This window comes from Artemia sp. Qi Xiang Cuo, chromosome 2 (genome assembly GCF_049724085.1).
Source record: "Artemia sp. Qi Xiang Cuo chromosome 2, ASM4972408v1, whole genome shotgun sequence".
In the NCBI taxonomy this organism is placed as follows: domain Eukaryota; kingdom Metazoa; phylum Arthropoda; class Branchiopoda; order Anostraca; family Artemiidae; genus Artemia; species Artemia sp. Qi Xiang Cuo.
The window spans coordinates 89216711-89233227 of NC_142795.1; the positions used below are offsets into that span (position 1 = coordinate 89216711).

The following is a 16517-nucleotide window of genomic DNA, read 5'->3' on the forward strand; positions in this document are numbered from 1 at the left end:
ACAAAAACTTCCTTACTAATAAATTTTATTGGTACTATCTCGAAACAAAGTATAATCTCTCTTTTATGAGAGTAGAACGTCTTTTAGAGAAAAAATACTCGTCGACAAATGTCTTTCTTAGAAAACTCAGGTCAATACTGTGAGCTTTTAATTGTACATTTATATCTATTCTTCTATTAGGATATATTTAGATTATATCTTAATAAAATAAAGAAAGAAGGAAAAATTACAATTCAACGAATAATTTTGAATAATTAGTATGTACAACGCATAAGAAGACTATTTATTTTTTAATTTTACAACCTTTCAGAAGAGGGCTTAAGGCCATCATAGTATCGAAAAAAGATGAACTATATAAAAAATACAAAAAGGTAACCATAGGAAAGTGGTGAGGGGTCAGTCTATTTAAAGACGCCCATAGGAAATTAACATAGGATTTTAAAGACGCCCATAGCAGATTAATAGGGGATTTCTACGACGCCCTGTTTCCACGACAGCCCTGTGACGTCACGACAGTGCTGGCAAGATTGCGACAACATGCCCTAGCAAGATTCCCGGGATTCCAGGTGTTTTAGTATGTTTTAGTATGAGTCATCAGAGTGTGGTTTGTATAATACACAAATAGCAATAAGTGGAGCTATTAGTCTCTTGCACCTGTGCAATACGGTCCCTGTTTCTACCGGCGAACTGGCAAGAAATCCTTGACACACCCTTGCGCTTTAAATAAGTCCATAGAAAAATATCATAGGCTTTTAAACTGTCAGATAGGGAGTTTATAAGTGGTGCTTCATGCCCCTCAAGCCGTCACACCTGTGCAATGCAGCTACTGTTTCCAGGTGTAATATACTTGACGCAATCTTATTTCAGATGGCGAGATTCATATGACACACCCCTCTGGACTCCAATGACGTCACACGACTTAACCCATTTTAAACCGTCAAGTGTAATATGCATGACGCAATTTTTAATACGGATTGTAATATGGATTAACGCAAAAAACAGCCACACCTTACGCAATGATGGTTCACATATCTTATGTAAGGATGATGCACATCTTACGTAATGACAGTGCACACATCACTGTTTCATAATACTTTTTTGACATTTCATTTTTCGTTGAAACGTTCAAGGCATTTTTTCTTTCTTTTAACTTAATGACAGCGCACACTTTATATAAAGTCAGCACACGTTGCGTAATGATGGTGCAAATGTTGCGTAATGGCAGCGCTCCCATCACTGTCACATCATACTGCTTTGATATCTTATTTTCAGCCGAAACATACAAAACGTTTTTTTTCTTTCTTTGACCTCGCTAAGACTCGAAAGGTCAATTTCTCTCCATTGGAACAACGCTCCAACTAACAGGACTAAACTACACCCCCATCCCTCTCCCCTGGCAATCATTTCCAGAGGGTGCATAGATATTAGAGCTAATTTTAAGCCATATTAAGAGCTTTATAACGAAAAAGCATCGTTTCTTTGACTGGGATGTTATATTTCAGTCCCCCTCTGCCGAAAAAATGCTTTACACATCCACCTTAACTTTTAAGTGTAAAAACATATTACTCCAAGACAATACACCACCGTCGCCAACTATGGATGGTACACGACACCCTCTGGTTCCTCTCAGCATTCCTAAGACATTTTTAGTTTTTTTTTCTTGTTAAAATTATTCTTTCAGTCTATTGACTCGAGTTTTTTGCGAGTCAATGGATTGAAAGCATAATTTTAACAAGAAATAAAAACCCTGAAAAATGTCTTAAGAATGCTGAGGGGAGCCAAAGGGTGACGTGTGCCATCAATAGTTTGCGATGATGGCGTGAATTGTCATGAAGGAATCATATTGAGGGTGGATTGCTAAAACATAAATCAATAGATTTAAAAGCATATTTTTTATTATGAAAATATCTGTAATTACTTTTGGAATAACGAGAGTGCCGGAGGGTGCCGTATGCCATCCATAGTTTGCCAGGGTGGCGTGTATTGTCTTGGAGTAATATGTTCTTACACTTAAAAGTTGAGGTGGAGGTGCTAAAAGACGTTTTTCGGCCGAGGGGGACTGACATCTAACATCCCAGTCTAAGAAACGATGCATTTTCGTTAAAAAGCTCTTAATGTGGCTTAAATTTAACTCTAATATCAACGTGCACTCTGAAAATGATTGCTAATGGGGGGGCTTATTGTTATGAATATAATGGTGTGAAATACTCGTAGTCTTTGCTCAAAGTAACGAAGCATTTTTGTTAAAATCCCTTAATATGGCTTAAATTTAACTCTAATATCCGCTTTTCTATAATACACGGTTCTTTTTGCCTATATTACAATCCTTTATAAGCCTTTTTTTACGTTTTATTTTTGTTTGTTGTGTTTTTCGAAATGTTTTTTCTCAGCTTTAATATTGTTGTAAATTTGCTTTTATTAAAAATTTGTATGTACAATAACCCTAATCCTTTAGATTTATTGTTTAGGACGAATCTTAAATTAGCTAGGTGTTTACATAATTTAAGCATGCCTCTCCCCTTTATTACTAAAAATACCTTGAGAGCAATTGTGCCTGGAAATATATATTCTTTGAGTAAGTGCCAAATTTTGGCAGTAAACACGCTGTTCTAGCGTATGCGAAAAGTTGGAAATATCAGGTATCGCGCAATAGTTTATTTTTAGAATGTAGTTGTCGATACAGAATTTTTGAAATAGCAGTTTCGTTTTGTTGCTTGGAGCGTCGTTCCAATGGAAGGAAATTGACCTTTCGAATCCTAGCGAGGTCGAAGAAAGAAAAAAACGCTTTGTACGTTTCGGCTAAAAATAAAATATCAAAGAAGTATTATGTGACAGTGATGTGAGCGCTGCCATTACGCAGCATATGCACCGTCAATGCGCAACAAATGCCGACCTTACATAAAGTGTGTGCCGTCATTAAGTTAAAAGAAAAAAATGCCTTGAACGTTTTGACGAAAAATGAAATGTCAAAAAAGTATTATGTGACAGTGATGTGTGCACTGTCATCACGTAAGATGTTCACCGTCCTTACATAAGATGTGTAAACCGTCATTGAATTGAATTGAATTGAATTTATTTATAACCCGTTGAAATACCTTGATGAACGGAGTATATAAAAAAAGAAGAAAAAAAGAAAAAACAAAAGCGAAAGAAAAAGACGGATAATGACAAATAAAACGAAATAAAAGCTCATAGAGAAATCGCACAAGCATAGTAATAAACCAAAAAATGACAGAACCAATGTAACAAGCACATAGACAAGCACGAACAGAACAAAGATAAAAATTATGGAACAAGCACGCAAGCATAGTAATAAACCAGACAATCACTATGACAATCATGTGTAATTATTCCGTCAAACACAAAACAGTAAACGTGAAAGACCTATTGTTTTAAAAGGGAACACCATGGGTGTCCATTTATTCCCCTATTGTAAGCTACAATGCATCTGCCTATGGCAGCATTGGGGTCAATTAAACCGTATTTTCTATTAGCCCAAGAATTACTTGCCCAAGGGGAGAGGCCAAGAAGATATTTAGCATACCGGTAATAAATTCGTCGGAGTTGCTTTGATTCTGTTGCCGAAAAGGTACGCCAAAAAGGTTCAATGTATAAAAAATTTGGGAGTGCATATGAGTTATATAATTACTTATATTACATTGTGTAAGGTGTGTGCTGTCGTTGAGTTACAAGCGGGGATTTCCCACCGGTCCTGTCGCAAGGTTACAGAAAATTGCGTCATCCATATTACACATGACCGTTTAAAACGGGGTAAGTCGCGTGACGTCATTGAAGTCCAGAGGGGTGTGTCGTGGGAATCTCGCCATCTGAAATAAAATTACGTCAAGTATATTACACCTGGAAACAGGAGCCGCATTGCACAGGTGTGACGGCTTGAGTGGCTAGTAGCTCCACTTATAGACTCCCTATCAAACCGTTTAAAATCCTATGCTATTTTCCCATGGACCTATTTAAAGCGCGAGTATGTGTCACGGGATTCTTGCCAGCTGGCTGGTAGAAACAGGAACCGTATTGCACAGGTGCGAGGGACTAGTAGCTCTACTTATTGGTACTTGTCTATTATACCAACCACACTCTGATGACTCATTGTAAAACATACTGAACACCTGGAATCCTGGAATCTTGCCAGTGCATGTTGTCGGAATCTTTCCAGGGCTGTAGTGACGTCACATGGTTGTCGTGGAAACAGGGCATCGTAGAAATCCCATGCTAATCTGCTATGACCGTCTTTAAAATTCCATGTTAATTTCCTATGGGCATCATTAAATAGATTGGCCCCTCACTACTTAGGAACAATGGTAAAAATCTTGTCATTTTGGAGCGAAGACGCGGATCCAACGCCCCCACCCCGTCTCTGCTTTTGTGCCTACATACAAGGCGCTAAAACATATTTGTATAATGCTTAATACCAGGGCTGTATCCAGGATTTTTTCTGGGGGGGGGGGTACACAAGAATTTTTTTGGGTGGGGGGCTTACAAAAAAAACTTTAAAAAAGGCATCAAAAAATTGTTTATTTTCATTTTGTTACTTTTTTTACGGGTCAGACAAAGATTTCGGGGGGGGGATTCAAACTCACAACCCCAGCCCCTGGATACGGCCTTGCTTAATACTATGTTTATAAAATTATATTATGTACATTTCCAACATTAAAATTCACATTTCTGTTCCAAAACACCTTAATTATTAATTAGTAAGCAATAATTTATGTGAGAAGTAATGGAAACTCATGATAAACACACGCTTCCGTTTCTCATTAAATACTCGCATAGATTGATTCTATTACAATTCATTTTAACTTATGCGAGACGTTGCGACATTTGAATCGTCTTAAGTCTAGTATTTTTCTTTAAGTTTTATCTTGTGCTTCGTTACTTTTATGGTGATTACGAAATTCGTGTGAGAAATTTAAGAAAGGAACAGATAACAAATATCTGAAAAATTTTTGTTCCCTGCAAATTTCTCCTCAAAAGCCATCTTCTTTTTTTCTTTCCCTTACCCCACTCTATACGTAGCCTAATGCCTCTCGTCAGAAAATATTTCCCCGAGTAGTGGTAGAGATGCATACACTGTTATGGGGATTAAACATCCTGATTATGGTGCGTTTCCCCAAACGCATGTATTTTTCCATCAGACATATAATAGGTATATTTAGGGACACTGATTAGTAGAAATATTATTTTTCAAAATTTAAGGATGGGTAAAATTTTCTTCCTATATTTTGAAAATACCTTTTTCAGGGGCAGCTATTCACAAAAATGTTGAGGAGGGCAAGATCTTTTTTTTATATTGTCCAGCTTTCCAGTCCCTATTGTAAAAATAACAGTTCAACAGGGACAAATCCTTTTATCTGACAGTTAAATGACAACAAAAAATTCTGGATATTTTGGCCACATATACATATGTGTGACCGAACTGTATACTGTATTTGGTACTGTATATGTGATTGAAATATTCAGATATTCGTATTGCTGTTTCACTGGCAAATAGAAGGATTTGTCCCTATCAAACTGTTATTTGCACGTGAAGAAAAGACAGTGTGGTCTCCTAAATAACAATTCCAACCCCCCCCCCCCCCTGGTCCCTTTGGTGTCACTGACCTTTATTGGTATTTTATGTGAAAACAATCAAAACAATATTGTTTCTTCCCCTAGATTTTGAAAAATACATTTTTGAACCCTCACCTTTAAGAGTGAAAATATCCTTGCACCCCTTCCCCAATATTTTAATTAATTTGTTGCCCCGGGCTTCTTTGCAATACTTTTCAGTTGCCTGAGTTGTCAATTTTGCTCTTCTGTTTTTTTTTGTCGATGTCAACGGTCGTCAACGGTCAGTGTCAATGTCAACGGTCGTCTTGATAAGTGTTTGCTAAAGAGCAGTTGCCTTCGGTGGGAGAACTGTCAAATCCTATAGGTCTTCTCAAGATATGACCTTTAGTATTTCGTACAGACGTATAGATTACATAGCTTCCTATTCTTAAAAAAAATGGATGTATTTGACCGCCTCGAAGGAGAAAATCGATCAAATGGTAAGTTTTCTCCTCAAGGAGGATTAACAACTTCTCTCGATTGAAACAAAACATATGGCCTCTCTTTGTTAGATTGAAAAGTCACCAAGGCTGCTCAGGGGTGAAGAGCATTTGAGCCCTAAACTCAAAGGGAGTCGATGCTAGTACGTGCGTTTCTTTTAATGTAGAAATTTGCACTACAAGTTTAGTTGTTTTTGTCCGGTATTTAACTTATAATCGCGAAACTTTTCTTCAGAATTATTTTTCATTTCTTATTCTCAAAGGGGCCAATAATTTGATTTTTCCGGGAAGCAGGGAGTCCTGTGGACCATTCTGAGGGCTTTATAGTAGTGCCGTAACCCCTATATACAGGTACGGTAAAATTAAACGTATCAATGGTAATATTGGGAGCAGGCCATATGCAGGTTTTTTGTCAGGGGAGGGGGGACCAAAAGTATTTTTGTTCGGGGGGAATAAAAATAATATTTGTTCCAAGGAGTTTCAGTTTTTTACCCCCATTTCAAGACAAATTTGCGAGTAAGGGTAACATTGATGTTCCATTTTTTAGAGAAATCGTCTTTTTCCCTACATTTTTACGGCCAATTTACGAGTTGGGGAATGCTTTGTGGAGGGGGGATGGTTCAAAGCCGTTATATCCCCCCGGATATAGCCCTGATGGGGAGAGATTTCCAGCATTGACTCTAAAGAGAACTCTTTCAAACAAATTCTAAGAAGAAGAGGCTAAAACGGAAATGAAGATAAAAAATATATATATATATATATATACAAAAAAAAACAAGTAAAAAGGTTTTCATTTCAGGAACCCACATTTATGATGAGCGGGGCTGGATAAAAAAAATGGTTTAATGCCATAATACAGTGAAGACGGTACATAGTCATTTATGGATGTTGGGAATTTAATTCATGGATTTACAAAAGTTTTACAAAGGTGGTGTCCGGGTATTTTAAAAGTAATCTAATTCAATTCTGAAAATCTTGTCTTCGTCTTCCAATATGTAAATTGTCACACTGACAAAAAAGCAACATTTTAATGTTCGGATCCCGTCAGAATTACGGTTTATTAGACAGTGGTCAAGTTACATATTGTCAACAATCAAACAGTTCGTGGTAACGAACTGTAAGTAAGGAGCGACCCGGCTCAATAGTAACTGAAACTCTAAAAAACGGGATTTTGATACCAATAGATACATCAAAAGAATAAGATTTTAATTCTGATTTCAAATATATAAGTTTCATTAAGTTTAATCTTACCCATCAAAAGTTACGTGCCTGAGAAAATTTGGCTGATTTTCGAAAAAAGGGGGAAAGACCTACTAAAAGTTATAGAACCTTAATGAAAATCATACCATCATATTCAGCGTATCAGAGAACCCTACTGTAGAGGTTTCAAGCTCCTATCTACAAAAATGTGGAATTTTCCATTTTTTGCCAGAAGAAAGATTACGGGTCCGTTTTTATTTGTGTGTTTGTTTTCTTGTTTTTTTTTCCCAGGGGTGATCGTATCGACCCAGTGGTCCTAGAATATCGGGAGAGGGCTCATTGGAACAGAAATTAAAAGTTCTAGTGCCCTTTTTAAGTGACCAAAAAAAATGGAGGGCAACTAGGCCCCCTCCCACGCTCATTTTTTTCCCAAAGTCACCCGATCAAAATTTTGAGATAGCCGTTTTGTTCAGCATGGTCGAAAATATGATAAATATGTCTTTTAGGATGACTTGATCCCCCAAAGTCCCCAGGGGGAGGGCTGAAAGTTATGAACTTTACTCAATGTTAACATATAGTATTGGTTATTGGGAAGTATACAGACTTTTTCAGAGGAGATTTTTTCTGGTAGGTGGGGGAAGGAGAGGGTCGGGGGCTATATGGAAGGATCTGTCCATGAAGTAAGTTTTTATGGGTGAAGGTACATTGCCATGAAGGGGGCGCCGTATTTCCAAGAATTATTAAATAAAAATATAAGTAATTAAATAAAAAAAAACAAGTTTTTCAACTGATCAACTGATTGTGATTAAGAGGTCATTTTTAAAGAACTGGAAAAAAAATTCGAACTATAGTTTAAAGAGCAGGGTATTGACTAGAGGGCGAACCCCCTAATATACGTGTTAAAAATTTATGAATATAGAAGTTCGTTACGTAAGTTAATTCTAAGTTACGTATATTTATTACTAATAAAAACGTTCGTAAATAAAATTAAACAAGTTTCGAGAAAGCCATTTAACCAAATATAATATGCAAATTTTTTTTTTATAATTTATGTATGAGGAGCAAGAACAAAAACCTGCACTTATACAAAAACTCAAGACAATAAAATAAAAGAAAGAGTTTTTTTAACTGTAAGTTTACAGTAATGCTGAAGCTTGCTGATGACGGAACTCTTTCCGTTAATGTAAAGGGGGCTGCGCGCTCCTTAATGCCTTGCTTTAAATAATGAACTTTGACTTTTTCTTACAACTTTATTTTTTAAAACAATAAAATATTTTAGCGTAAAGAGCGAAGCGCTGAGGAGGGGACAGCCCTTTCATATACGGAATAATTTCTGTTCGTTTTAAGTTTTAACGTCGTTCCTTACTTTCAGTTAAAAAAACTTGTTTTTTTTATTTAATCGTAATTCAAGGTCGAAACGCAGTCATAAAATCCTTGTTAACGCCTATCTTGAAAAGTACTTGGGCAGCTACTGCAACAAAGATTATTTATGCAGACAGTGTCTATATATTAAGTTATTCCGGGTAAACATACCCGGAATACAAATTACAACAAATACAACAAATTATGAATGCTAGGGGATATCTTGTAGATGGGAGGTCTGTTCCAAATAAAAAAAAACTTTCCCAAGAGCTCTTGGTGCCCCTTAATTTACGTTTGTATTTTATAAGTACTTTTTAAATATCCCAAAAACACCCAAGAAGTGAAGTTAGGTGCAGGCCTAATGAAATATACCAAAATATGATGAAAATATAATACTTTAGCAACAAAAATATGGAAACTACAGAAGCAAATTATGGAGAGCAGACGGCCCAGAACGCATTATATTAAATACCTAACCTAATCACCTCTACATATTAAATATTTAATTAAAATATACCTGCATCGTAGTTTTTCTTACTGAGACTAAGCTAATTAAAACCAAATGGAGAGATACAAACCGGTTTCACTCACATCAAACAGATCAGGAATTTGAATGTTTTCGGGATATTTGACAAATACCATTCTATAAAAATCACAGCTCTTTAAATAAAAGGACGCCGTCCTCTCACTCACACGTACTTAGTTGAATGCTTTTTGATCAATATTATTGGAGATTCTTTTAAGTTCCCGATGCATGTGTATAAAAGCAAGAATTTATTTTCACTTCTCATGGATATATGTTATTTTAGCAAAACTGAACAATGGTGCTTACCTCTGGTGACAATTCGGGTGGAAATTTGACCTTTTTGAACCTTCCATCGTAGAAATCGCTACTAAGAGACGTCCTTCTTTCTTTCAGTGGCAAATATCTTTCTTCATTAAAATCCCAAATAGATATTCGATGTTCAAGGGACTGGTCTACAAAATAAAAGCTTCCGAGAGCCTAAAAAACAACGTAAATAGTGATAAGCCATATTGTTTTCTAATATAAAATGAAAAGCTTACAGATTGTGCCATAGGTGGTAACTGAAAGAAAAGGAAATTACACTTTAAAGAATTATAATTCCCCATACAAAATTTTATCCAACTTAGCAATCTTGGTTGTTTGGACTTTTGGTTTTACCAAAGGTTTTTTTTATTTTATATTAGGGGTCACTCTCTCTGTGAGAAGTCAAGTACACCAGATGGTTCGTGCTAGGCGTGGCAGAACTAGGCCAAGCGTTTTTGGGACTGTGCCAAGTTTGGCGGAATTATGTGGGACACGTCGCTTTCTGAGAGATACAACATGTGCTGTGAAGTCAGTACACCCTAGGTTTTATTTTAGTAAGTCTGTATATTTATTTTTTGACAAAGTCTTCCAGTTAGAGGTGTAAATCAGAAGAGCATACATTCGCTTTGGTAGTATTATTCCCGGGTATTGAATGACATGCGATTTATTATCGGCCAAATGCCCACTTTTTGTACTTAAGGTTTTTGTAATTAACCGGCTATTGCTCCGGCCATTATTATTCAATCACGCAGTTACAATAGCCATTACCTCTTGCTGCGATTACCAACCCTTTTCATCCCATCTCTGGCACAAGAGGTCTGGGAGAAAAGCTGGAGTGTAACACCTCTTTCACTAAGAGGCGACGTTCATAAGAGGCTACCCTTTTTGAAGTTTACTTTATAGTTGTCATGGGTGGTATAAAAGTATTAATTTTAACAATTTTGATCAAACTAGAGTTTTTTGAATACTTTCCCCCATTCTTCCACTTTTAATACTGTTTCATGAAAGTAGTACTTTTTGTCCTAAAATAATACTTTGTCATAATTCACTCCAATTTATTTTGAGTCTCAGCCAATTTTTCAGTACATGTTGCGTTCACTATTAAGGATTTATAGGAAAACCGAGTAAACATCACGATCTCATGAGTGGCCGGATTTTCACATGAATTTCTAAAGGTGATATCGCTAACTAGGTAACATGTTCTAAATAAATGAATTTAGTCATACATCATGTAGCATACTTCAAGACTTCTACAAAAACCCCGGTCCAAAACAGTCATATACACTAGCTCATTCTTTGGATAAGTTACTACAAAATGATTACTAGTTACATGAGTACTAACTGATCCTCAGATTCAGTAATTACATTCACACATACGTTACAAATAGCGCAAAATGTCCCAGTAAATTTTTGAAGTTTTGTGAAGAAGCTTAGCATGCACTTTTATAACCGTTCGTGGCTCACTGGTTGGAACTTGTGACCGTTTCACAGAGACTGGGCGAACAGTGGACTTCCCTGACAATGTTTTTGACCGATCCTGCGATTGAAGGTTGTGATCAAGGGACTGCTGTTCTGACTGATCCCTAAGTCAAACTCTATTACCTCTTTCTCAATTATATTCTGTATATATATATTCTGTCTATCCATAATCTGAATCCGAAATTCAAGAGCACAGTGTTTAAAGTTCACAAACTTTTCTGAAGTGTGAGGAGGATAAGGAATTACATCAATGACGAACTTTTGGCTATTACGTCTATTTTATTTGGCTATTACTATATCTGGCTATTATGTATATTACTTGGCTAATACTATATTTGGCTATTATATCAATGGCGAGCTTTTGGTTATTATATCTATATTATTTGGCTATTACTGTATATGGCTATTATACGAATGGCAAGCTTTTGGCTATTATATTTCAGGCTATTACATCAATAGCGAGGTTTTGGCTATTTGTTGGACACTGTTCCTGTGAACCAAATAGATAATTGGTGGTTCTATCTAATACCTTGGGCAATATAAGGACCCTAAAAATATAATTTAAGACCTGGCACTCTGTAAAACATCTTATATTTTCTTAACATTGAAATAGTGGGAAAATTAATATGTTCATATATTAAGTTGCTTAACTTTAGCTGTTATGATTCGTACTGACTACCCTGAATGGCAATTATTACTAAATGAAAGGTTATTCACCATGTTCATTGCAGTCTAGTCTAATAGACAATAGTTAAACAATAGCCAATTATCCCACATTTTTTAGATAGCAAAAAGAACGCATAAAGTGTTTTAGACTTTTCTTTCATAGTTTATTTATTTCGACATTTCTCAATGTTTGCTCAATTTTTCTGACTAGCAAGAACTAATTATTACGATAAAATACAATATTTATTACAGCAAAGTTTTGTTAATATTGAGCAACAGTTACTCTCCATTTGTCCAGTGACGACAGGTACCTGCATGGGCACCGGCAGGGGAGGGGGTTAGGGGGGCCATGGCCCGCCCTGGAAATTTGTGACTATAAAGTAATTATAAGGAAACGAAAAGAAAAAAGCGGAATATGGAAAAACCATGGAAAAAATGTGTGTTATCCCATTGTTGACTGCCTGCCAATAGAGTTTGACCCTATAACTAAGTGTAAGAGCCTTACTATTAATAACATTCAATCAAAGAATCAGCTTTATATGGTGATCCTAAATATGTATTTGTTTATTAGTAATTAGTGCAGTTATTAGTACATAAGAGAGTTTGTATAATTAAAGAAAACACAAGTAAATGAACTTAAGAAGTGGTAATTTCGGTACAAATATGCCGTCAACTTTTGCTTGCATTGCCAGAGTACCCATGAGCTGATATTTGAAGCCACTATAATCAGAAATGTTTCTCCTGAACGGAATGATGGGTATTTTTTATTTTCCCCTTGAACGGATATGTTTTTTGTGTTTTATTATTATTTATTCTTATTTCCAAGAGTGATTATATTTAGTTATCACTTTTTAAAAAGATTTAATTTTTTACAGCTATGAAGTATAAAGGTGTCAAATACATTGGTTTTTGGTATTCAAATTAAATTAAAAATATGAACTAAAATTTTTATTTGATTTTCTTAATCTTAGTTTTAATGTTTTACTTTTAACAAACTGCGACTTTACGTTACTTTTTATAAACAATTGAATGTAAAGGCATTAAATATTTTGGTGTTTGATAATAAAGTTCAAAACTGTCGATATTGTTAAAAAATATCCGTAAAAACATCCGATAAAAAGTTTTAATGTTGCTCCTTACTTTCAGTTGAAAAAACTTGTTTTTTTAATTGAATTTCTCACTGTTTTTTTTAATAACGCCAGGATACCTGGTCCCCCTCCACGGAAAAATCCCCTCCCCACAAAAATGTCCTCTGGGCAATTCAATCTTGGCGAAAATTTACCCCGAACAATTACCTTTAACATCTCAACCCCTAAAATCGAATCGGTAAAGACAAAGCAAGACATATAAAGAAATTTTGTATAGGAATTCAGACAAATTCACCAAGTATAAAATTTCCTCTGAAAAGTTCACCCCCCTGGACACTTCTCTCTCCATGGAAAATTATCCCCGTGTAAAATCCTCCCAGCAGAAAATTCCTCCCCTCCCCACCCGAAAAATTTATGCATATTCCCAATAATAAATAAAACAATAGGTAAATTCTATAACTTAAAAACCTTTCGCCTGGGGGCTGTAGGGGGTCATTTTATCTCTAAAGACATAGTTATTGGGCCTTTCAACTATGCTGAAGAAAAAAGCTATCTCAAAATTTTTATCGGACGATTTTGGAAAAAGGTGACGTGGGAGGGGGCCTAGTTGCCCTCCAATCATTTTTGTCACTTAAAAAGAGCATTGGAATCTTTTATTTCCATTAGAATGAACCCTCTCTCGACGGTCTAGGACCACTGGGTCATACGGTCCCCCCTGAAACAAAAAACAACAAACAAATAAACACGCATCACTGATCTTTAGTCTGGCAAAAATTACAAAATTCCACATTTTTGCAGATATGAGCTTGAAACCACTACAGTGGGGTTCTTTGATACCCTGAATCTTTTTCAAAATTCCCCCTTTTTTGACAATCAGACAAATTTTCCCAGGCTCGTAGCATTTGATGGGTCAAACTAAACTTAATGAAAAATATATACTTGGAATCAGCATAATAAGCCAATTCTTTTGATATATCAATTGGTATAAAAATTCAGTTTTTCGGAGTTTCGGTTACTATTGAGCCGGGTCGCTCAGTTCATTACCACGAACTGTTTGATTACTCATCAAAATCCAAACAGAGATCCTTGAAACATTGATCGTTTTTTCTGCGTTACCAAAAGTACCGTAGGCTATTCATAAAACTTTACAGTTTCGTGAAATGTAATTAAACAAACAGAAAAGGGTTTTCAACGAAAGTAAGAAGCAAGTTTAAAACTTAAAGCAAATATAAATTACTTTGTATATAAATGGGACTGTCCCCTTCTCAACACCTTGCTTATTAAACAAAAGTATTTTTAATGCTTCAAAAAATCTTATCTTTCCAATTGCAAGTTTTCTTTAAAATTTGGAAAAAAAGCCAAACTTCACAGTAAGGAGTAAGGAGCTAAGGAGGAGACAGCCCGCTTCATATATAGAATAATCTTTTCAAATAGGTTTCAGATCTGTTTCTTGCTTTCAGTTGAAAAGCTCTTTTTTTATTTAATTTCTGATGTTTTCCAAATCATACCCAGGCCTAACCAAGATATAATTTGAGGTACCTGTCCCTTAAATCCCTGGTTAATTGCTTCTAAAATGTGTAAATACATAATTGTACGTGTATTAGTACCGTCCTACGTTGAAATTTTCAATTTCAATTTTTGGATAAAATTTGAATATACTTAAAAAATTGGCGATGAATAGTAATTTTGATTAGAAGTCCTTGTTAAAATTACTATAAAATGATTTCAGTTGGAAGAACAGAAGTATTATTGTTTGTGTGGATGGGAATTCTATGAGAATTTTAATCTTCTACATAACTGCAACCATCGCAACCCCCAAAATAGGATTTTTCTTATCGGTAAATACATTACATAGGTTTGTTCAAATACATTGAAGTACTTCATAGAAATAGAAAAAAGAAAATAACACCATTTAAAATTGTTGAAAACTAAGTTCCTTGCAGTATTTGCCACCCCAAAGAAATTTCCTGGCGGGGCTGATGATGACCTGCCTTGCCTTTTCCACCTCTGTGCTGGTAGAAATGGGAATGTAACATTTTTGCTCTATAGCAAAACAATTTAATTAATTCCTACTCCCCCTACCTCTTTCAACATTTATCTGAAGCCTCGTGAAGAGTAAGCAGTTTGTCCATTAAAATGTAATTTTTTAGGAATCTACCCTACCCCCACCTAAACACTGACTCACCCCCCTCGTTATAGCTGATTCACAATTACAGATCGCCAAACATCGCCTAAATTCATTACAAATAAAGCGAATCAACTTTGTTGAATCCTGTACTGCCATCGTGTGGCATTACTTCTTTTACAACTGGAAAGCTTAAAATATATTTATTCATACTTTTAAATCAATTAGCTTCTCAGAATCTTAAATTGATTGCAAATTCATCCTCTTCGGGGTAGAGTCGTAGTTTTGTGTCCTAAAATAGCAAGAAAACAAGACTTTCCCCTGGTCCAATCTGTATGCTTACTTAAAAAGGAGCTTAAAATTTACGTTTGAATGAGCTCCCTCCCAATTATCTTGGATACAGTCATCCCTGGGAAAAAAACAAAACAAATAAAAAAATGCGAATTCCACATTTTGAAGATTGGAGCTTGAAATCTCTACGGTCGGGTTCTTTGATATGATATACCTAATAAATAGTTTTTTCAATAAGATCGCTTGCTTTTTTTTGGGGGGGGGGGTGGTTCATTTTTTTCAAAAATCAGGCCAATTTTCTGAGATTTTCGGTTTTAGATGGGGAAAAATAAACTAAAAGAATTTAAAATATTTAGAATTAGCATAAAAAGCCAATACTGCCGGTGTAGCAATTGCCATGAGAATTAAATTTTTAGTTTGGGTGAATATTGGTCCAAGTCACTCTTTACTTCCAGTTTTTTTTGACAAACTGTTTGATAAGATTCTCTTGTGACAAATTTTTTTTTGAACGTGTTCACTTTTTTAGTTGAATAGGACAATAAAAAGAAAGAGGGTCAGTTTGACAGCTGGATAGTAAGTTGAAATTTTGTTTTTCTTTCGCTATTCTATTTTTTTTCTAAATGTATGAAGATATAATGGATTTAAGTTCGAAGGGAAGAAGTGTCCTGTTATGAAAGAGGTACATTTTACATGGCCGTTATAAAATCAAAACGTGGTATCTGTGCAGGCAGGATGATTTTTGAGTATCTCTACCCCTTGTATAAACTATTCTAAGGCATAGGAAAGTGTATAAAGGCAAGTCTATATCTGTTATAATCTACGAAAGCAATATTTTTGTAATTTTGGTTTTAGTTTGGTTTTCTTTTAAAATTAAATACATAATAATTAAATATATTGTTGATTAAACGAATTGATCCTTTTGTCAGGAATCCTTGCGGTTTAAAATTTACTGTATTTTGTTTTATTTTGCAGGCAATTTAGTTGCTCTTTTTATTTGAAAGTTTTTTCCTAAAAGTATTTAAAAATGAACTTATTCCTACGAAAAAAAAAAATCCTGAAATATATTCCCTGTCACCCAACCACCGCTGATAATTTGGTGTTTGGCCCCACTGTAAAATTTTCTGTCGGCGCCCTTGGGTGCCTGACATTAGATAGCGCACCAAGAGAACCAAAAATTTGCCATCGAAGAGAATTTTTTCCGAAGAGAGAAAGCTCCACTTAAGTTCCGAATTTTCTTGAAGTTCTCTTGGAATAGAAATTTTAAACTTTCATTTTGAATTTTCTCCAAGGAAGAGAAAGATGTTAAACTTTGATTCTGAATCTTCTCAAAGAAGAGAAAAAGATCAAGATCTGTTCTGGATTTTTCCGAAGAAGAGAATATAGAATAATGTAGCTAACTGACTGAACTAATATTTAAAAAATTATACTTC

At 35.2% G+C, this 16517-nt stretch overlaps 1 protein-coding gene across 1 annotated transcript in view; it reads right to left on the reverse strand.

The window, feature by feature from the left end:
• 5PtaseI (inositol polyphosphate-5-phosphatase A) overlaps nucleotides 1-16517 on the reverse strand; it is a 75094-nt gene that overhangs the window by 40681 nt on the left and 17896 nt on the right. The window contains exon 3 of the mRNA XM_089108335.1: nucleotides 9442-9612. Within this exon, the coding sequence (XP_088964461.1) occupies nucleotides 9442-9612 (171 nt within the window). The remainder of the gene's footprint in view (nucleotides 1-9441; nucleotides 9613-16517) is intronic.